The following is a 23,627-nucleotide window of genomic DNA, read 5'->3' as shown; positions in this document are numbered from 1 at the left end:
TACCCTCGACCCCAACACTCAATTTGTAATTTCTCCTACTATCGACAGTAAATTTTAATAAATTGCACTGAGAAACGATAATTTTAGGCAGTACTTGGCATTTAGGATGTGAACTTGTTCTCTTTTTACATTCATTCTTTGTTTACATGTTCTCCTATTTGATTGGAACGCAAGGCGGATTTAAAAAGGAGGTCCCACGCGAACTGCTGTTAACATTCGGCCAGGTTTGACGGTATTAAGATGTCAGATTTTCTCTTGTTGTCATCTTCTTTCTCGCAAATTCTCTGCTCATGTACGCACACGTAAACACACACGCACACAAATTTTTACTTTGTGTGTTGGCAAAACGTCTATCAGCTTGATGGTGGATTGCACCATATGATTTGTGGTTGTTGTACAAATGAGACCACCTTTAATTATTTCACCACACAAACAGAAGGTGTTTTATAGTCTTCTTTTCTTCGATGTCCTCACAGCTTCTGCAAAAGACGTTACTGGCAATCTTCAGTCTGTCAGCATGTTTTCCGATTAGACCTGTGACCTGTCATAACGGACACAATGACTGAGATGTCTACTGTAGCCAATGACAGCAGAGCAGTCGATCTCTTCAAGCCTAGATTAGGCCACATAGTTTTGGAATGCTCACAGCCTCCTCTTTGTGACCATCTATCAAACGTTGCCCTTCGGACAGATAGTACACTTCACGAGAAAACATTTTACTCTGCTGTTTACGGTACACTACCTGGTAATTATGTCATGGTTATACCAATGTACAGTTCAGCAGAGAAAGATCAGCTTTACAAAAAAAAATTAGTTGTTCACAAAACGAGGCTCTAACAGCGAAAATGTATTATATTGCCACTTGACGCATAATCGAGTTGCTGCTTATTTTTTTTTTTTTTTTTTTGGCAGTACTTGGCATTAAGGATGTCTTTTTTCACGTTTTCTTCTATTTGATGACACTTTCAATCGGCAGATTTGACATTCTTAATGATGATCATGGGGCCTATCCACTTAATGTTTTCGCAAGTGACCTAAACATCTATTAGTCAATCCTGTGCTCTCGTCAATGTACTGTAAATTTAGCTGTATTCGAGCTGTCTTTCCAACCGAAACGGGAGAGAATGATATATCGGTTGTTGTTGTTGTTGTTGTTGTAGCAGTTTATTGTGTACTATCTTTCGTCTGCTTGATTCTGTTGAGTGTCAAGATCCAGGAACTCCGCGACTAAGATGGGGTGCGTCCACAGGGATCTGGGTCTGAGTCGAGTGGGTCTGGCCGGGCAGTTAAACAGGTGACGTGTATCGTGCGGTCCCTGGTTACAATCGGGACATACATCTTGCACGTCGGCATCAATCCTAGCTCTGTGGGAATTGAGGCGGCTGCATCTGCCGGAACGTAATTGAGCCAGAACCACTCTGGTTTGCCGGGGGAGGTCGATTTCTTCGGGTGCAATGGGTGGCGGTCGTTCTCCAAGGACTACATTCACCCGGTAGCCAATTAACGCGTCTGCTACCGTGTCTGCATGAATGTTGGTCAGACCCGCTTGATATGCCGCTTGATCTAGAGGTTCTCTCTTGTAGCGCTGGACCTCACGCTCTAAATCGTGTAGATCAACCTTAAGGCTTCTGGGCGGTGGGTATCTATCCACAAGATGATGATTTGGATGATTTCTGCGATAACAGCCCAGAAGGTATTGCTTAGACAGCATGTAGTTATGTCTTCGCACTGGTAGGATCTTTGTCTCCTGATGGAGGTGGTCCACATGAGAACTAAGGAGACAGCCCGTCGCAGTTCGGAGGGCGGCATTCTGACAGATCTGAATATTATTCCACTGCGTGTCACAAAGTTGACGTGACCACACTGGCGCTGCATAACTTACCACAGACCGGCCAATTGCTTTGTACGTGGTCAACAAGGTTTCTTTGTCTGCACCCCAAGTGCTGCCAGCGAGTGACTTGAGGACCTTGTTTCTACTTTTGACTTTATTGCAGATTGCTGTGGCATGTGGGGAGAAAGTGTAGGAGCTGTCAAATGTGACGCCAAGTATTTTGGGACACTTGATGGTCGGAATCATTTCTCCATCGACCATCACAGTCAGCTCAGAATTCACCTCACGCGTATTTGTAGTGAATAGTGTGGCTGAAGATTTGGTGGCTGATATCTTCAGATTTCTTGCAGCGAAATATGAGGCAAGCTCGTTGAGGTAGACGTTCAACCTATCGCAGATGTCATCAATGGGTGGGGGGCCTGATGCCATGATCGTACAGTCGTCCGCATATGATACGATCTCTATGCCGTCTGGAGGAGGTGGGATGGAGGATAGGTAGAGGTTAAACAGAGCCGGAGATATCACCCCACCTTGGGGAGCTCCCTGTTTCACTCTACGGTGTTTTGACTTCTTATCCCTAAATTCCACAAATGACTGGCGGCCACACAGATAATTCGCGACCCAACGTTTCAGGCCTGGCTGTAGGAACGTGTTGGCGATGTCCTCAAATAATTTGGCATGTCCTATCACCGTCCTATCACATGGCCTGGGTTGATTGAAGCCACGGCAAATGTGTGTGGTGATGGCATGCAAAGCTGTTGTTGTGCTGTGCAGTCTCCGAAATCCGTGTTGATGCTCGGCGAATGGAAATTCTCCTACGAGGCTCGGGAGGAGTAATGCCTCAAGCGTCTTAGCCACTGGTGAGAGAAGGGAGATCGGTCTGTACGACTCCCCCAAACTCGGGTCCTTACCAGGCTTCAGTAGCGGGATCACTCTGCCCATTTTCCAGACATCGGGAACTATAAGAGTGTTCAATGACAGGTTAAGGACTGTGGTAAGGTACTCAACTCCAGGTAAATCCAGATTCTTCAGCATCAATGTAGAGATTCCGTCGGGGCCCAACGCCTTGGAAGGTTTGGCGCCACGGATGACATTCGTAACTTCGCCCACGGTAAATTGTGATGGTTGTTCATCGGCTCGGAGACCACGAATACGGCGAATGGCTCTCCTCCTTGCCCTGTCTCTCTCGGGATGCACAATAAATTGACGGTTGAACAACCTGGCGCATCTCTTCGGATCAGTCACGGTTAACTCGCCAAAATCGACTGAGGTCCTGTCGTCCCGTCTACCGGGGTTCGAGAGAGATTTAACAGTGGCCCACAATTTGCCTGCACCGGTGCCTAAGTTACATTGCTCCAAGTGTTCCAGCCACAAATTCCGCTTATGTTCGTTGACTACCCTGTTTATTTCCCGATTCAGCTCGCTGATTCTGGGGTTAGCGGGGTCCATAGCACGAATCCCATCACGCTAGTCTGCGAGTACCACTGCTTGCGCCGGGAAATTGGGTCGCACTTGCGGTATTCGACCGGCTGGTATAAAGCGAGCGGCTGCTGCGTTGATGATGTCTCGGAATTTCCTCTCGGCCACAAGCACATCAGAGGGGGGTGGCAGTTCATTGAAGCGGCGATTGGTATACTCTCTGAAGCCAGTCCAATTGGCCTTCTTGTAATTGATGAACGTCCGGCGCTCAGAGGTTATGAAGTCGGGTGGTCGGTCGATGGTGAGGATTATGGGGAGGTGGTCTGACCCCAAAGAGATGACGGCTTGCCAGGATACGTCACTCAGGAGATCAGGGGATGCGATTGAGATGTCTGGCGAGCTGCTGCACCTCCTCGTAATCCTAGTGGGGGCATCCTCATTCACCGTGCAAAACGTGGAGCTATCTATCTGCTCTGCCAAAGCTATGCCACGCTGGTCGTTACCTAGGGGAGAATGCCACGACGAGTGATGTGCATTAAAATCCACCAGAACCAGACGACTATGGCCAGATAGCAACCCACTAATGTCGGGGCTGTAGGCCTGGCCATTAATCGGGACACAGCTACCAACCGGCGGTATATACACGTTGTATATCTCTATCTCGGCAGTACCAGACCTGACTGCTACCCCCATACATTCCATGTGTGGGTCACTAGCGTCAAGCGCAGGCGAGATAGGTCTATACTGCACGGAATGGTGTATAACGAAGGCCAATCCCCCACCTCCATTCCTTGAGCGATCCTTACGTAGCACATTGTAGCCGTGACAACTGTGCAAGCTGCAGGTGTTAGTCAGCTTTGTCTCCTGGATCGCTGCGACCGATATGCTCTTCCGACTCATGAAATCTACAATCTCATCAATCTTGCCTCGCAGTCTATTGCAGTTTAACTGCAAGAACGATACATTTCCTGACACTGGCCTGGCAATAGTAGGGCTAGGGTGCTGTCGTTGCATAAATTGCCGTACGGGAGAGGTCGGGGGGGTCACATAGTCCGACGACGAGGACGCCGAAGGCGACGCTTGTGACCCACTGCTGGCTATGTTCGCACAACACCTAGCGACATAGCCAGTATGACTATACTCCCGTAGCGAGGTTAGGCCAGAGCAAGAACGGAAATGTACCCACTCCAAGCACCGGTTACACCTCACCGACACTGACCGATGATGAAGGCGGTTCTGGCAAACGGAACAGAACCAGGGTCCGGGGTTCTTTTCAATCCCGGCACGGACCAGAAGCATACGGAGAAGGCACTCCGGGATGTGCCTCTCCCATGACGAAAAAAGACGAACACGTACACTGAGGCGGCAGCCCTTGCCCATGAAGATTCCATCGGGTCAATCCGGTGCGTACAACCGGCTGCCATGGGATTGTATATATCGGTCCTTTTAGTTAGCTCCAAGATGGGGATATGGACTGTATTTGGATCTATGCGTATGTTCTTTCAGGCAGAGCTCTGTGTCATAACGATAGCCGCAAAAGAAATTCTGGGAAGGGATTTAGAGTGTTCGAAATCAGGATATATGCCGGCCCTGTAGGCCGCGGGTTCTAGAAACGTGAGATCAAAGTTTGTGGAATCCCTCAATAGACTGTGGTTTCACGACATACATATATAATCATAATATGGTTTATCAGATACGATGGCGCCGTATTTACCCTCGACCCCAACACTCAATTTGTAATTTCTCCTACTATCGACAGTAAATTTTAATAAATTGCACTGAGAAACGATAATTTTAGGCAGTACTTGGCATTTAGGATGTGAACTTGTTCTCTTTTTACATTCATTCTTTGTTTACATGTTCTCCTATTTGATTGGAACGCAAGGCGGATTTAAAAAGGAGGTCCCACGCGAACTGCTGTTAACATTCGGCCAGGTTTGACGGTATTAAGATGTCAGATTTTCTCTTGTTGTCATCTTCTTTCTCGCAAATTCTCTGCTCATGTACGCACACGTAAACACACACGCACACAAATTTTTACTTTGTGTGTTGGCAAAACGTCTATCAGCTTGATGGTGGATTGCACCATATGATTTGTGGTTGTTGTACAAATGAGACCACCTTTAATTCACCACACAAACAGAAGGTGTTTTATAGTCTTCTTTTCTTCGATGTCCTCACAGCTTCTGCAAAAGACGTTACTGGCAATCTTCAGTCTGTCAGCATGTTTTCCGATTAGACCTGTGACCTGTCATAACGGACACAATGACTGAGATGTCTATTGTAGCCAATGACAGCAGAGCAGTAGATCTCTTCAAGCCTAGATTAGGCCACATAGTTTTGGAATGCTCACAGCCTCCACTTTGTGACCATCTATCAATCGTTGCCCTTCGGACAGATAGTACACTTCACGAGAAAACATTTTACTCTGCTGTTTACGGTACACTATCTGGTAATTATGTCATGGTTATACCAATGTACAGTTCAGCAGAGAAAGATCAGCTTTACAAAAAAAAATTAGTTGTTCACACAACGAGGCTCTAACAGCGAAAATGTATTATATTGCCACTTGACGCATAATCGAGTTGCTGCTTAAATTTAGGACGGTCTATTTTATGAGCCGTGACTACACTGCAGAAAGAGGAGAACAGACCATGATCCCAATTAGCTGTAGGCAACAATAACACCAACTCTTTGTTTATGAAATGAAATTTCTTTATAATTTTCGATATTATTTGAATTTTTGCAATTTTCGATATTTTAAATGGTTTTGTATGGTTATTCAGAACATTTCCCTAGCTGCGGGTGAAAAATCATAGCATTTTTTCACTAGTATGGGGTGTCATAACAATTTCTAATCATTTATGGTGTTTTGCTTGACTCCGAAAAATATTTTTGTCATTCCGATTCGTTGGTACGATTCACGTCACATTACAAAACGTGTCCCTAAAACTCGTGTTGTTGCACAATAAAATAACGAAAATCAAGGCAAAAATTGCAAAAAAAATCTTAAGGAATTTACACGGTGGATAATCATGAAGCATTTGTAGTAAATTTCGTCGTTTTGTCGAATGAAATAGTAGTGATTTAAAAAGGCAAAAATGTGAAATTTTTCTCCATGAGGAACAATTGATTTTTTTGGGGTGCAAGAAAAATTTTCCTTCTCCCTTGCTCATTCGAAGTGGAATTAAGCGAAAGGGAGACAAGTGTATGTGATGAAAATAAAAATGCGCGCGCAAATGTGTGTGTAAGCGAGAAAATTCGGAGTTATTTGTTTGCTTGGTCACGGGCATATCTAGCACGCTTTTCTTGTTGGTATGACAGCGGAATGCTCCGCAAGGGGAGTTTGTAGTAGGTTCGAGAGAGACAGACGGTAGTGTTTCGGAGTGATTCGGATAAAAATGGCATCAACCATGCGGTTGATCTACTTTAATGTATGTGCCCTTTGCCTTTGTTTTCCCAGTCTAAGCGAGACGGTCATTGTCGAGTTGCGTGTATCTTCTGTCTTTGTTGTTTTTTCGTTGTCCCTCGAAGTGAGCTATGCTATATTGCTATAAACCAAACCACGCTACTATCTCGACCAAAAATTTTGGTTTAATTAATTTATTTTTGACGTGAATCGGTAAATAATAGTGAAAATCGATGGAAATTTTTATTCGCCCATCAATGTGTGTGATTTGTCTTTAAAATGCAGGTCGAGAAGAGCCATAACGAGCTTTGAAAATTTCGTTTTTGCATTGTGTTTTTCCATTTTGTCCTCCATGCAAAAAAAAAACGACCCGAGAAAAAATCGTGTGAATACGCCGTAGAGAATGTTTGTGTATGAAGTGTAATTCGCCGCATCGCTTTCAACTTGGGAAAACGAATAATACATATTTTGTTTACTTGAGCGCGAACGGGCATTTCTGGCGTTTTTCAGTGAAACATGTAGGGAAATTAAAATAAATCTTTAATGAAATTAAAAAGTTTCAATATTATATTTTTATTCAAAAATAAATAAACCGCGCCATTTCTTGGGTTTCTTTTGTGTTTTGCAGTCCTCTCTGTCTCTCCTCACTCTCCCTTAATGTTGTGTTTTGTTTTAGTGGTCAATTCGGTCTCCCCCTTAAAAGTGCATTTTCGCAGTGCTAAGCCTGGTCGTTTTGTTGTAATTGTACTGTGCATTTTTTTTCTTCACTTTTGACAGATAAAGTAGCGTGGCTGTCATCAAACGAACAACAACAACAACAATCCTTCAAAAGAAAAAAACAAATGAATTCGCCCTAAAAAAATTAATAAAAAAGAAAGGCAAACAACACAACACCAAGAAAAAAATTAAGAAATTATACACCGTCATTACTACATTGCTGAGGCAACAATAGCAGCAACAAAAATAATTGAAAACAAAAGAATTTTGGTGTAAAGCAAACAAAAATAAAAAGAAACAGTGAGGCAAAGACCATCAATTTCCTGGAAGCAGCAGTAAGCAAGTAAACGACGTACGACGATCAAACTGTGACCAGAAAACAACAAAAACATACAACCATACACATCCATCCAAGGGACAACAGCAGTAATAACAACAACAAACATTGTCGGTATCATGTTTTGCATAAAAAATGCAGTTTAATATTTGTACGGTCGATGTCGCTGTCGCCTTGGCTGCTGTTGCTGCATCGACTTTGCTGCTGCTACTAAATGTTGCTGGTGTTTTTGTAAATGGAATATGAAATGTATACAAATGTTAACGTTTATTATTGTTGTAATTATGCAAATTTATTTAAGTTTTTCGATTTCAATTTGAAAAATGTCGTCGACTCATAGCCCACACGATTTGTTATTGTTGCTTCCATTGCAAAAAAGTCTAAGTTGTCAAATCAATCAAACAAACAGCAACAAACTGCAGCCGCAGCACGCAGAAACAACGCAGCATCATCGTCACTTGTCAAAATCGTGCAGCGTCAATAGCAATCTTCCCAAAAATAACAACAAGCTACAACAACAACTAATACAAGAACATCATTATCAACAACAACAACAACAGCAAATATTACTGTTGTCGTTCTTTGTGGTACCATTGCTGATCACCTCTGCCATAGCAGCAACGATAGTGGTGGCGCAAGCAGAAGAAACCCAAAACCTCACAAATACAGCAAGTCAGAAGAAGAAAAAATCCAATAAATCAACCGCAACATCATCGCCACCCCTGCTATCCGCAAGTAATACAGCTGTTGTCGAAGGGGAAACAGCACAAGAAGACCCGGTATTTGGAGTGCTGCACAAAATAACGACAGCAAAAACTACAATAACAAAGAAAGAGGCAAAGACGACGAAACCACAAGAACAAAACGTCCACATACATCCCAGCATACCAAGCAGCAACAGCATCTCCTTGTTAACACAAACAGCAGAAGGAGATCTCAAAAGACCGTACCTATTTTTCGAGAAAAAGGGAGCAGCAGCGGCAGCATATCCCTTCCCCTCGCAAAGAGTTGGTCAAAAACTACGTTCATATATTTTTGTATATATATTATACCTCTACATAAGGGTTTCACTTTATAGAAGTGGAACACCCAAATCATCGCCACTGCTGGATCGATCATATTATTACTTTTCTTCATTACCACTCTACATAATTATTTCACTTTATAGAAGTGTAACACCAAAATCCTCGTCACTGCTGGATCGATCTTATTTCTCTTCTTCTTCACCATCGTCGTCAATATTGCATACAGCAGCAAGTCCTTGTAATAATTTTGAGCTTAAGCCCTCAATAAGCAGCAGTGCTGCTTCTATAACGCCAAGCTCCACGGAGAAAGCTTTAAAATATATTATTAGCTTAGCTTATCCGCATCATCCTATAGCAGCACCGGCATCAGCGGGGACGAAAACGACAAAAACCTTATTTTGTAATTCTTTGCATTGCGCCAAAGCACTTCATTTTTGTGGTAGTGGTGGTGATTATTGTAAGGGCAATTACAATAATCACCACCACTACCAGCACCTTCATTATTACCAAGGCTCCTTACGTTTAATACACCGGGAATAAAGAGTAAATTGTTTTAGTTCCCTCCCTAAACTGCTACTACAACTACACTACTCATCATCTCATTAGTTACCTACCCCTGTCTCGTGGCGTAATATATATATATACATATATAGAATATACTACCTACAGCAGCGCTATAGAAAACGAAATAGTTTCTTCTGATCTGATTTTTATAAAATTCACAACTTTATCAAGAGCCAAATTTATTTTGTTGCCAGCAAAAGAAGGGGGAAACAAGGAAAGAAGAACAAGAAACGAAGCAAAACGTTAATTCCGACACTAACATCCATTTATCCAGCTTCATCATCATCATGTCGAAATTATCATTTAGGGCTCGTGCCCTTGACCCATCCAAGCAGATGCTCATTTATTTGGCTGAGGAGCTACCAGATTTGCCGGAATATTCAGCGATCAATCGTGCGGTACCACAAATGCCCAGCGGCATGGAAAAAGAGGAAGAGTCGGTGAGTTTTTGTATTTTCGCTTTAAGATTGAAAATAAAGGTCTATGTGGATGAATTCATTTATTTGGGTATTAATTAGACCAGGTATATCAAAAGGGAAATGGCCACTTGTTAAGCTGACGTTTGCTTATTTTAACTTCACAAAATTCTCAATTCTTAACGGTGGTATTCGTTGTTGAATATCGAGTGTCCTAAAAGTCCATAAACACTTTTTAGAAACCTCAATGCGTGTATAAGAAGGGAAAATTAAAGACTAAGCAAAGTTGACATCCCGTGATGTCCTTAAGTTAGGTTGGAAGGCAAGCGACTAGCAACCTCGGTAAGTGGTCACTTCACTCGGAGAACTTGGGGCCATTGTGTTCGCCCTAGAAGAAGGTAAAAGGGCCCTTGGGTCCATTATGTTCGCCCTAGAAGAATGTAGAGGAGAAAAAGAACAGTGCAAGACACCAAAATGGAAAAAAAACAAACACAAGACTGGAAGAAGTAAAAGTTGTCACCGGCGAGAATATAAATGGGCGCAGGGATGGTGTGCAAATATTTCGTGGTGGTTGCTGATGCTTTGCGAATGAAAATTCTTCAACGGGACTAGAACGGCTTTGATTTTTACGACAATGAAGGGCGAATTTATAAAAAATTGATTATAAAATTAAACTCAGGATAAATTCTTTGTTTAATTAGTAGTTATATTAACGTTGTTGGTTTTTGAATAACAATTAAATTGAAATGATAATATTGTACTCTAGTTCGTTAAGTATAAGACTCTACTCTGTTAAGTATAAAATTAAATAATAATTTAATACTTTCGTTGGTCGCTCCTTGCGTAGTTACAATCTTCTTTTAATAGTGCTTTCATCTATTCGTCTGTGGAAGGCGGAATAGAGGATAGGTTGGGTTTGAACTATGCTAGAGATATAACCTTGCCTTGGAAAACTTCCTTGTATCTCTTTACGGACTTTCGAATTATTCTCTCTATAGTTCACACATGAGTGGCGACCACAAAAATAATTCGTGATCCAACGTTTTAGGCCCGGATGGAGGGATAGAGGTCTTCGTTTGGTCCAGAGCCATGGCCTGATATGATTGAGACAATGCCTAATAGGCGCAGGTTTGACGTGCAAAGATGTCGTGGTGGCTGATGCTCTACGATTGGAAATTGATCAACTCGGGAGGAGTAGTCCTTCAAGTGTCTAGGCTACTGCTGAGCGTATGATCGGTCTGAGTCTTCGAGTCTTTCGGGCTTCAGTAGCATTATTACTCTGCCCATTTTCCAGCCATCGGGAACTCTAAAAGTCAAAGACGAGCTGAGGACCTTTGTCCGATACTCGACACCCGGTTCATTCAGATTCTTCAGCATCAGTGTAGAGGAGAGGATTCGGCCGTGGCCCAGAGCCTAGAATAACTTGGATCTGCAGATGACATTTGCAACTTCGACTACCGTTACGAAGAATGGATCTCCCCTTGTCATGCCACTCACGAGATGCTTATTCAATTTAAGATTCAACAGTCGCCAACTTTCTTTTGTTATTTACTGTGCTCTGTCTCAGATTCAAGTTCACTAAAAAGACCATTACCCCCTGCTCAGGCTATACCTCGGCTAAGTATTTCTAATTATTCATTTCTCTTACCAAGCTTCCTAACTTGATTCTGGCTGGGGCTAAGATTTCTAAAATCGGCCTCTTAACTTCCGAGTGATATGAAGAAACATTTCTATTACCCCTACCCATACCTCAATTCCTCGCAAGTTTGTAATCCTATTGCCAAAAGTCCCAAAAGTCAAAATTGCAAAAACTTTCTACATTAGATCCTTCCTATAGTTTTTCTACGCACAATTCAGAAGTTGTCTTCATCATCACTTTCTTCAATATCGCCATCATAATCACATTCAAGACGGCTATCATTGTTGGAATCTGATTCCGATTCCATTCCGATTTGAAAGCGTTGTTCGTTTGTGAGACGATTCATGGTTAAGTTATAGACCAAACTGAAGATGTTTGACAGTGAAATTTGTCACACAAAACGTGCGCGAACTTTTTAAACCAGTGTTGCCAAAAGATAATAGCTAAAAATTCACCCTTTAGAAAATGATTTGCTTTTGTGTTGATAGCAAATATTAGTTGCTGTTGTAGCTACATTTTCATGTGGAGATGGGGATTCTCGCCAAGCATCCGATCGCAATGTTCCAGGCTGTGTTGTGCCTACAGCTATTCCGTGCCGGGAAAATAATGTCAGACCCAAAGATTAGTTGTTGTTTTTGTAGCAGTTTGTTGTGTTCTATCGCTCGACTATTTGATTCTGTTGAGTGCCCATATCCAGGAACTCTGCGAATCACATGGGGTGCGTCCAGAGGGATCTGGGCTAGAGTCGAGTGGGTATGACTGGGCAGTTAAACAGGTGACGTGTGTCGCGTGGTCCCTGGTCACAATAGGGACATACCGGCAATTGGCCGGTCTGTGGTAAGTTATGCAGCGCCAGTGTGGTTTCAACAGCTCTGTGACACGCAGTGGAATAATTTTCAGATTTATCAGAACACCACCCTTCGAACTGTGACGGGCTGTCTCCTCAGTTCTCATGTGGACCAACTCCATCAAGAGACAAAGATCTGACCAGTATGAAGACTTAACTACATGCTGTCTAAGCAATACCTTTTGGGCTGTTATCGCAGACCATCTAAATCATCTAATCTCATCATCCCCCGCACAGAAGCCTTAAGGTAGATCTACATGATCTATAGCGCCACGTTCACCGCTACAAGAGGGAACCTTTAGATCAAGCCACATTCATGCAGACACGGTAACAGATGAGGAAAATAGCTACCGGCTGAACGTATAAATTGAATAAATTGACCTCCCCCGGCAAGCCAGAGTAGGTCTGGCTCAATTACGATCCCGCAGATGCACCCGCCTCAACTCCTACAGAGCAAGGATTCATAGCGATTGTGACAAGGAACACAAGACACACGTCACCTTTTTAACTGCCCAGCCAGTCCCACACGACTCAGACCCTGATCCCTCTGAAGGCACCCCATCTTAGTCGCAGAGGTCCTCGATCTGGATACTCAACATAATCAAGTAAACGAAAGATAGAACACAACAAACTGCTACAACAACAACAAGCACTTGGTAGAAAGGTTCTAACATGGCAGGATACCTCGCAAGCAGCATTAGTAAGAGGATAACCACCGCTAAAAATTTTTCTAATGTTCAAGCCGGGGTTTGGGCCTAGGCATTCGGCATATAGGCGGAAATGATAACCTCTGCGTCACGGTAGCCACCGAAGAAAAAATAACAGTTATCAATTATTTCAAGATCGGAATTACTGAATATGGAAAGGACGCAATGCATCGCCGAGTATAAATATCTTTTTGCAATATGCTTGACAAAATGGTAGCAGAGATAGAAAAGAACGTATTCCTTTTGCAAACCACTCGTAATTAAAGAAGTTCGATCTTCCAAAACAAAGATGTTTAATGTTATGCATTTTTTTTCAATGTATTTTGTGTTGACAAGAGCTATGAATGAAGTTCGTATTTTAAAGATTCTACCTACCTACCTATGTTTTATAGTTCAGTTGTCAAACTTTTGAATTCAAGAAAGAACACAAAATTTTTTTCAAAAAAGGAAAGAACAAAAGAATTAAATCAAAAACTGAAAAGAAACTCAACAAACAAACAATCAAATATGGATACATTCAACCAATTCGTGGAGTCCGAATTTGGAGCAACCGAGGAACATGGAATTCGTGCAAATAACAACATTGACGGTAAGTTTTGCAAAAATGAATTTCATCACAAAAAAAATGTTTATATTAAAACATTATTTTGCTTTTTATTACAAAAACATTTCAGATTCTTGTTCTGCGAATGAGGCCCATCAAGAACGGCACGGAAGAGAGTCGTCAAAACGTTTTCCTGACCATCCCGCGGCAAGAAACGAAAATGAAGTCTTTGATTGTGATTGCGGGGCGAATGGGGACAATGGTGGATTGGGAGGAACTAGTTGCGTTGAGGGTAAGTATTGCAAAATGTGTTCATTTCAATTGTGTTTAAATATGTATCTCGTTTGTAAAAAAAAATAAGGAACATTTTGTTAATTTAAAATAAAATGTCATTCTAGAATATTTGGGAAACGAGGCTTCTGAGGTTCAGGAACATAATGCAGTTGGGGGTCAGTTTTGTAATATAGCAGGGAAATTTGGCAATCCGAAAAGGGATTTCAGAGATTGGCAGCAGAGTTTGAACAATTTTCAATTAGAAGGCTATAGAACTGCCGATGCCTTAGTGGACGGCTCTAATAACATTGACTTGGAATTTAGCTCCGGATTCGATACGGATGAAGAACCAGGGGTTATTAGTTTTAGACAATCTCAATATTGGAAGCACATAGTAAGTTCGCGAAGAAGGTTGTATAACCACTATAAAGAGATAAAAAGAATCCGCATCGCATATGAGGCATACGAGGATAATGATTTCAAGGGACTGAAACTAGAAAATGTTGATCAGCAAAGCAACAATGTTGAGCGTGATGGTTCCTTCATGAATTCCGAACACGATTCCGAGTCTGAATATGAATCGGCTATTGATATCTCTGAAGACAATGCTAACGATTCTTGCTCCCAATTCGAGACATTTCGAACATGTGAACGAACCACCAGCAATGCAGATGATGATTGCTTGGAATTGGTGTACAATTCGCATTTTCCTAATGATCTGCTGGAATTAGAGAGCCGAACATACAACCAACACTTGGAAGTCCAAAGCAACAGTGTTGGACATGATAATTCCTCCATGGAATTATCAGAGTCGGAATACGAATCGGCAATCGACGTTCCGGAAGATTATGTCAATAATTGTTGCTGCCAATCCGAGACCTATAGGATAGGTGACCAAACCACCAAAACGTATAATGATGAGTTGCAATTGGATAACAATGGAGATGTCCCAATGAAATCAATATATCAAATTACTTCATATGAGGATTTAGACAATTGTTCTATCTTTGAATATAAAAATTATGCGCTGGAAGATTTTTACAGTGATCTTTTGGAATTAGAGAGTTTTAGACAAAGATGGTACCATCACATCAATGAACAAAGCAATAGCATTGGATATGATGATTCTTCCGTGGAATACGAATCCGAAACCGAACTAGCAAACGACATAAATACAAATGGTGCTAATAATTGTTGTTCCCAGTTCGAGACATATCGCAAATGTGATATGTCTCGAACATTAGCTTATGATGAAGATGTTCCAATGTTACCGGAATCGGAATTCGGAAATATTTCATGTGAGAATATGGAAAATCTGTCCCTCTTTCAAATCGAAAATTATTCGCCAGAAGATTTTCGCACTGATCTTTTAGAATTCGAAAACTCTGGGCGGCAAAGATTGTACCGATACTTTGAAGACAAAACAAGTTTCTCTGGACAAGATGATTCAGAACCAGAGAAAGATTTTCCAGAAAATTTAGCTAGCTGCTCTCAATTTGAAACATTTCGAAAATATGACCAAACCAGTACTAGTTATGATGCCATCGTATCAGCATCTATGAATGCTTCCAATATTGACCACAAAATGCATTATTATAGCGATGTCACAGACAATGGTGATGATACCATGCAATCGGAATCAGATTCCAACAATGATAGCCGTCTTGAATGTGATTATGATGGCGATATTGAAGAAAGTGATGATGAAGACAACTTCTGAATTGTGCGTAGAAAAACTATAGGAAGGATCTAATGTAGAAAGTTTTTGCAATTTTGACATTTTGGGACTTTTGGCAATAGGATTACAAACTTGCGAGGAATTGAGGTATGGGTAGGGGTAATAGAAATGTTTCTTCATATCACTCGGAAGTTAAGAGGCCGATTTTAGAAATCTTGGCCCCAGCCAGAATCAAGTTAGGAAGCTTGGTAAGAGAAATGAATAATTAGAAATACTTAGCCGAGGTATAGCCTGAGCAGGGGGAGTAATGGTCTTTTTAGTGAACTTGAATCTGAGACAGAGCACAGTAAATAACAAAAGAAAGTTGGCGACTGTTGAATCTTAAATTTAATAAGCATACCGTGAGTGACATGACAAGGGGAGATCCATTCTTTGTATTGTATTTTTTTGCTTTTAAACATAAAACTATTTTTACAAAACACGTTTTATTTTGTTGTTACCTTCTTTTTGTTAATTTAATTGTGTGTTTTATTTGTATTTATGTTCACTCATTTCCATTTTTTTTTTCTCTCTTAAATTGACTCTTACGACCGCACCTACAAATGAAAATACTCTTAAGATATAAGATAAGATGTACCTTTTTGACAAATACTACCGACGAGTTTGGGTGGTTCCAAATGAAATCGCGATCTGGGAAACCAGTCAAATGCTTTACAAAGCAAAAAAGCCCGGTAGGCGTTAGCTGTGAGCACCACACAGGCTGGAACATTGAGCTCCCATCTGTTTGGTGTTCATTGCTGTCACGAGAAGCTAAGCTGCGCGTCCACAGGTTGTGGATAGTGGAATGCTCCACGGCAGTCACGGAAACTCAGCGGTATAGAGCGGAGAGTCTCAGTGAGAGACCGGGCGGCACCGGCTCTTGTACAAATATTGAGTGTCTATGATCCTCGATATGACAAGGCGGGTTATTGGCGCCTTTATATAACCAACCAATCAATAAAAAGTATCTATAGGAAATTTAATGCGGATAGCCTCACTCGTTTAAACGCTATCGTCATTTCGTCTGCCTGCTGAATGGACCGAATAATATATACACTTTGTGGGTTCAAAGATAAATTTTTCGAGGTGTTACAAACGAAATGGCGAGCTTTGCAACTTCTGAATTGTGCGTAGAAAAACTATAGGAAGGATCTGATGTAGAAAGTTTTTGCAATTTTGACTTTTGGGAAGTTCAGCAATAGGATTACAAACTTGCGAGGAATTGAGGTATGAGTAGGGGTAATAGAAATGTTCCTTCACATCACTCGGAATTTAAGAGGCCGATTTTAGAAATCTTGGCCCCAGTCAGAATCAAGTTAGGAAGCTTGGTAAAAGAAATGAATATTTAGAAATATTTAGCCGAGCTATAGCCTGAGCAGGGGGGTAATGGTCTTTTTAGTGAACTTGAATCTGAGACAGAGCACAGTAAATAACAAAAGAAATTTGGCGACTGTTGAATCTTATATTTAATAAGCATCCCGTGAGTGGCATGACAAGGGGAGATCCATTCTTTGTATCCTATTCCGCCCCTACAGACGAATGGATGAAAACACTGTAGAAAGAAGATTGTAGCTACGCAAGGAGAGACCAACGAAAAGATCAAATTATTAATACATTTTATATATAACAAACTAGAGTACAACATTATTATTTCAATTTAATTATGTTATCCACACACCAACAACACAAATAAACCCATTAATTAAGCAATGAAATTATCCTGAGTTTAATTTTGTAATCATATTTATGTAAATTTACCCCTCAATTCATATAGCCGTGCTAGCCTCGTACGTCCGTCTGCTTATGGTAATCAAGCTACGTGCTCTGATAACAAAGCTTTTGAATTGAAGCTTGTTACAGATTAGTATTCAACAGGTTAAGTTCGAAGATGGCCCAATGGTCCATATTGGACTATAAATTAATTTATCATATATATCGAAATTCAATCATTACCTTTATTTTTTTATATCCACCCAAGTAATACCCAAAATATGGAATAATGGTCGTTTGGTTCTCATTTTTAAGCCACATCTTCTGATGACAGGCAAATTTAACGTTGTTCTTATTCAGGAAACTCTCTGTGCGGAGGAATTGTTAGTGGACTAAGAATTCCTATTCAAGGTTACGGGGAATGGGAGACACAGATCCTGTATTCTTGCAAAGATCAGTCTAAACCTTTTTCTTCTTCCGTCGCTAGCCAGCCTTGAAATGAGTAATTCTCATTACTGGCTGGCTTCGCTAGATATGGGACACGATTCAGAACTGCCGCCTTCAAGAGCCTCAGTGCACATCACCAGATATGGGGAAGTTCGAATATCAACGAAAGTGGTGAACTGCTTATCGAATAAAGGTATTATAAGTTGCAATCTGGCGATTTGTAATGAAGGAAATAAACCAACCTTTATTACCAGAAACAGGTACTACAAATTACCTTTGAATCAGAGAATATTAGCGGAAAAATATGTTACTTGGATGACCACAGCTTCTCTGATCATGGTTGAGTGCCCATATCCAGGAACTCTGCGAATCACATGGGGTGCGTCCAGAGGGATCTGGGCTAGAGTCGAGTGGGTATGACTGGGCAGTTAAACAGGTGACGTGTGTCGCGTGGTCCCTGGTCACAATAGGGACATACCGGCAATTGGCCGGTCTGTGGTAAGTTATGCAGCGCCAGTGTGGTTTCAACAGCTCTGTGACACGCGGTGGAATAATTTTCAGATTTATCAGAACACCACCCTTCGAACTGTGACGGGCTGTCTCCTCAGTTCTCATGTGGACCAACTCCATCAAGAGACAAAGATCTGACCAGTATGAAGACTTAACTACATGCTGTCTAAGCAATACCTTTTGGGCTGTTATCGCAGACCATCTAAATCATCTAATCTCATCATCCCCCGCACAGAAGCCTTAAGGTAGATCTACATGATCTAGAGCGCCACGTTCACCGCTACAAGAGGGAACCTTTAGATCAAGCCACATTCATGCAGACACGGTAACAGATGAGGAAAATAGCTACCGGCTGAACGTATAAATTGAATAAATTGACCTCCCCCGGCAAGCCAGAGTAGGTCTGGCTCAATTACGATCCCGCAGATGCACCCGCCTCAACTCCTACAGAGCAAGGATTCATAGCGATTGTGACAAGGAACACAAGACACACGTCACCTTTTTAACTGCCCAGCCAGTCCCACACGACTCAGACCCTGATCCCTCTGAAGGCACCCCATCTTAGTCGCAGAGGTCCTCGATCTGGATACTCAACATAATCAAGTAAACGAAAGATAGAACACAACAAACTGCTACAACAACAACAAGCACTTGGTAGAAAGGTTCTAACATGGCAGGATACCTCGCAAGCAGCATTAGTAAGAGGATAACCACCGCTAAAAATTTTTCTAATGTTCAAGCCGGGGTTTGGGCCTAGGCATTCGGCATATAGGCGGAAATGATAACCTCTGCGTCACGGTAGCCACCGAAGAAAAAATAACAGTTATCAATTATTTCAAGATCGGAATTACTGAATATGGAAAGGACGCAATGCATCGCCGAGTATAAATATCTTTTTGCAATATGCTTGACAAAATGGTAGCAGAGATAGAAAAGAACGTATTCCTTTTGCAAACCACTCGTAATTAAAGAAGTTCGATCTTCCAAAACAAAGATGTTTAATGTTATGCATTTTTTTTCAATGTATTTTGTGTTGACAAGAGCTATGAATGAAGTTCGTATTTTAAAGATTCTACCTACCTACCTATGTTTTATAGTTCAGTTGTCAAACTTTTGAATTCAAGAAAGAACACAAAATTTTTTTCAAAAAAGGAAAGAACAAAAGAATTAAATCAAAAACTGAAAAGAAACTCAACAAACAAACAATCAAATATGGATACATTCAACCAATTCGTGGAGTCCGAATTTGGAGCAACCGAGGAACATGGAATTCGTGCAAATAACAACATTGACGGTAAGTTTTGCAAAAATGAATTTCATCACAAAAAAAATGTTTATATTAAAACATTATTTTGCTTTTTATTACAAAAACATTTCAGATTCTTGTTCTGCGAATGAGGCCCATCAAGAACGGCACGGAAGAGAGTCGTCAAAACGTTTTCCTGACCATCCCGCGGCAAGAAACGAAAATGAAGTCTTTGATTGTGATTGCGGGGCGAATGGGGACAATGGTGGATTGGGAGGAACTAGTTGCGTTGAGGGTAAGTATTGCAAAATGTGTTCATTTCAATTGTGTTTAAATATGTATCTCGTTTGTAAAAAAAAATAAGGAACATTTTGTTAATTTAAAATAAAATGTCATTCTAGAATATTTGGGAAACGAGGCTTCTGAGGTTCAGGAACATAATGCAGTTGGGGGTCAGTTTTGTAATATAGCAGGGAAATTTGGCAATCCGAAAAGGGATTTCAGAGATTGGCAGCAGAGTTTGAACAATTTTCAATTAGAAGGCTATAGAACTGCCGATGCCTTAGTGGACGGCTCTAATAACATTGACTTGGAATTTAGCTCCGGATTCGATACGGATGAAGAACCAGGGGTTATTAGTTTTAGACAATCTCAATATTGGAAGCACATAGTAAGTTCGCGAAGAAGGTTGTATAACCACTATAAAGAGATAAAAAGAATCCGCATCGCATATGAGGCATACGAGGATAATGATTTCAAGGGACTGAAACTAGAAAATGTTGATCAGCAAAGCAACAATGTTGAGCGTGATGGTTCCTTCATGAATTCCGAACACGATTCCGAGTCTGAATATGAATCGGCTATTGATATCTCTGAAGACAATGCTAACGATTCTTGCTCCCAATTCGAGACATTTCGAACATGTGAACGAACCACCAGCAATGCAGATGATGATTGCTTGGAATTGGTGTACAATTCGCATTTTCCTAATGATCTGCTGGAATTAGAGAGCCGAACATACAACCAACACTTGGAAGTCCAAAGCAACAGTGTTGGACATGATAATTCCTCCATGGAATTATCAGAGTCGGAATACGAATCGGCAATCGACGTTCCGGAAGATTATGTCAATAATTGTTGCTGCCAATCCGAGACCTATAGGATAGGTGACCAAACCACCAAAACGTATAATGATGAGTTGCAATTGGATAACAATGGAGATGTCCCAATGAAATCAATATATCAAATTACTTCATATGAGGATTTAGACAATTGTTCTATCTTTGAATATAAAAATTATGCGCTGGAAGATTTTTACAGTGATCTTTTGGAATTAGAGAGTTTTAGACAAAGATGGTACCATCACATCAATGAACAAAGCAATAGCATTGGATATGATGATTCTTCCGTGGAATACGAATCCGAAACCGAACTAGCAAACGACATAAATACAAATGGTGCTAATAATTGTTGTTCCCAGTTCGAGACATATCGCAAATGTGATATGTCTCGAACATTAGCTTATGATGAAGATGTTCCAATGTTACCGGAATCGGAATTCGGAAATATTTCATGTGAGAATATGGAAAATCTGTCCCTCTTTCAAATCGAAAATTATTCGCCAGAAGATTTTCGCACTGATCTTTTAGAATTCGAAAACTCTGGGCGGCAAAGATTGTACCGATACTTTGAAGACAAAACAAGTTTCTCTGGACAAGATGATTCAGAACCAGAGAAAGATTTTCCAGAAAATTTAGCTAGCTGCTCTCAATTTGAAACATTTCGAAAATATGACCAAACCAGTACTAGTTATGATGCCATCGTATCAGCATCTATGAATGCTTCCAATATTGACCACAAAATGCATTATTATAGCGATGTCACAGACAATGGTGATGATACCATGCAATCGGAATCAGATTCCAACAATGATAGCCGTCTTGAATGTGATTATGATGGCGATATTGAAGAAAGTGATGATGAAGACAACTTCTGAATTGTGCGTAGAAAAACTATAGGAAGGATCTAATGTAGAAAGTTTTTGCAATTTTGACATTTTGGGACTTTTGGCAATAGGATTACAAACTTGCGAGGAATTGAGGTATGGGTAGGGGTAATAGAAATGTTTCTTCATATCACTCGGAAGTTAAGAGGCCGATTTTAGAAATCTTGGCCCCAGCCAGAATCAAGTTAGGAAGCTTGGTAAGAGAAATGAATAATTAGAAATACTTAGCCGAGGTATAGCCTGAGCAGGGGGAGTAATGGTCTTTTTAGTGAACTTGAATCTGAGACAGAGCACAGTAAATAACAAAAGAAAGTTGGCGACTGTTGAATCTTAAATTTAATAAGCATACCGTGAGTGGCATGACAAGGGGAGATCCATTCTTTGTATTGTATTTTTTTGCTTTTAAACATAAAACTATTTTTACAAAACACGTTTTATTTTGTTGTTACCTTCTTTTTGTTAATTTAATTGTGTGTTTTATTTGTATTTATGTTCACTCATTTCCATTTTTTTTTCTCTCTTAAATTGACTCTTACGACCGCACCTACAAATGAAAATACTCTTAAGATATAAGATAAGATGTACCTTTTTGACAAATACTACCGACGAGTTTGGGTGGTTCCAAATGAAATCGCGATCTGGGAAACCAGTCAAATGTTTTACAAAGCAAAAAAGCCCGGTAGGCGTTAGCTGTGAGCACCACACAGGCTGGAACATTGAGCTCCCATCTGTTTGGTGTTCATTGCTGTCACGAGAAGCTAAGCTGCGCGTCCACAGGTTGTGGATAGTGGAATGCTCCACGGCAGTCACGGAAACTCAGCGGTATAGAGCGGAGAGTCTCAGTGAGAGACCGGGCGGCACCGGCTCTTGTACAAATATTGAGTGTCTATGATCCTCGATATGACAAGGCGGGTTATTGGCGCCTTTATATAACCAACCAATCAATAAAAAGTATCTATAGGAAATTTAATGCGGATAGCCTCACTCGTTTAAACGCTATCGTCATTTCGTCTGCCTGCTGAATGGACCGAATAATATATACACTTTGTGGGTTCAAAGATAAATTTTTCGAGGTGTTACAAACGAAATGGCGAGCTTTGCAACTTCTGAATTGTGCGTAGAAAAACTATAGGAAGGATCTGATGTAGAAAGTTTTTGCAATTTTGACTTTTGGGAAGTTCAGCAATAGGATTACAAACTTGCGAGGAATTGAGGTATGAGTAGGGGTAATAGAAATGTTCCTTCACATCACTCGGAATTTAAGAGGCCGATTTTAGAAATCTTGGCCCCAGTCAGAATCAAGTTAGGAAGCTTGGTAAAAGAAATGAATATTTAGAAATATTTAGCCGAGGTATAGCCTGAGCAGGGGGGTAATGGTCTTTTTAGTGAACTTGAATCTGAGACAGAGCACAGTAAATAACAAAAGAAATTTGGCGACTGTTGAATCTTATATTTAATAAGCATCCCGTGAGTGGCATGACAAGGGGAGATCCATTCTTTGTATCCTATTCCGCCCCTACAGACGAATGGATGAAAACACTGTAGAAAGAAGATTGTAGCTACGCAAGGAGAGACCAACGAAAAGATCAAATTATTAATACATTTTATATATAACAAACTAGAGTACAACATTATTATTTCAATTTAATTATGTTATCCACACACCAACAACACAAATAAACCCATTAATTAAGCAATGAAATTATCCTGAGTTTAATTTTGTAATCATATTTATGTAAATTTACCCCTCAATTCATATAGCCGTGCTAGCCTCGTACGTCCGTCTGCTTATGGTAATCAAGCTACGTGCTCTGATAACAAAGCTTTTGAATTGAAGCTTGTTACAGATTAGTATTCAACAGGTTAAGTTCGAAGATGGCCCAATGGTCCATATTGGACTATAAATTAATTTATCATATATATCGAAATTCAATCATTACCTTTATTTTTTTATATCCACCCAAGTAATACCCAAAATATGGAATAATGGTCGTTTGGTTCTCATTTTTAAGCCACATCTTCTGATGACAGGCAAATTTAACGTTGTTCTTATTCAGGAAACTCTCTGTGCGGAGGAATTGTTAGTGGACTAAGAATTCCTATTCAAGGTTACGGGGAATGGGAGACACAGATCCTGTATTCTTGCAAAGATCAGTCTAAACCTTTTTCTTCTTCCGTCGCTAGCCAGCCTTGAAATGAGTAATTCTCATTACTGGCTGGCTTCGCTAGATATGGGACACGATTCAGAACTGCCGCCTTCAAGA

The 23,627-nt window shown here is 40.8% G+C and overlaps 3 protein-coding genes across 9 annotated transcripts in view; all 3 read left to right on the top strand.

The window, feature by feature from the left end:
* Positions 1–6,546: 6,546 nt before the first annotated feature.
* LOC131997730 (uncharacterized) lies at positions 6,547–9,742 on the top strand. Of its 7 annotated transcripts, none has more exons than XM_059369168.1 (2): positions 6,547–6,561; positions 7,437–9,742. In XM_059369168.1, the coding sequence occupies exon 2, from the start codon at positions 8,037–8,039 to the stop codon at positions 9,276–9,278; it is 1,242 nt and encodes a 413-aa protein (XP_059225151.1). In that variant the 5' UTR covers positions 6,547–6,561; positions 7,437–8,036; the 3' UTR covers positions 9,279–9,742. The 7 variants fall into 7 exon arrangements, with proteins under 7 accessions (XP_059225151.1, XP_059225150.1, XP_059225148.1 ...); XM_059369167.1 differs by having other exon boundaries at positions 6,547–6,565; XM_059369165.1 differs by lacking the exon at positions 6,547–6,561 and adding an exon at positions 6,782–6,872.
* A 3,646-nt stretch (positions 9,743–13,388) lies between these two features.
* Positions 13,389–16,803, top strand: LOC131997732 (uncharacterized). The gene is made up of 2 exons (XM_059369172.1): positions 13,389–13,500; positions 13,586–16,803. Exon 2 carries the CDS (start codon positions 14,273–14,275, stop codon positions 15,446–15,448), a length of 1,176 nt encoding a protein of 391 aa, XP_059225155.1. The 5' UTR covers positions 13,389–13,500; positions 13,586–14,272; the 3' UTR covers positions 15,449–16,803.
* A 1,154-nt stretch (positions 16,804–17,957) lies between these two features.
* Positions 17,958–23,627, top strand: part of LOC131997987 (uncharacterized) — a 71,544-nt gene continuing 65,874 nt past the window's right edge. Inside the window, exons 1-2 of the mRNA XM_059369937.1 lie at positions 17,958–19,406; positions 19,492–19,653. Coding sequence (XP_059225920.1) covers positions 19,199–19,406; positions 19,492–19,653 — 370 coding nt within the window. The 5' untranslated portion in view covers positions 17,958–19,198. The remainder of the gene's footprint in view (positions 19,407–19,491; positions 19,654–23,627) is intronic.

Source organism: Stomoxys calcitrans, chromosome 5, assembly GCF_963082655.1.
Source record: "Stomoxys calcitrans chromosome 5, idStoCalc2.1, whole genome shotgun sequence".
In the NCBI taxonomy this organism is placed as follows: domain Eukaryota; kingdom Metazoa; phylum Arthropoda; class Insecta; order Diptera; family Muscidae; genus Stomoxys; species Stomoxys calcitrans.
Note: the sequence above shows the minus strand (reverse complement) of the source record. Positions and strands in the feature narration are given on the sequence as shown.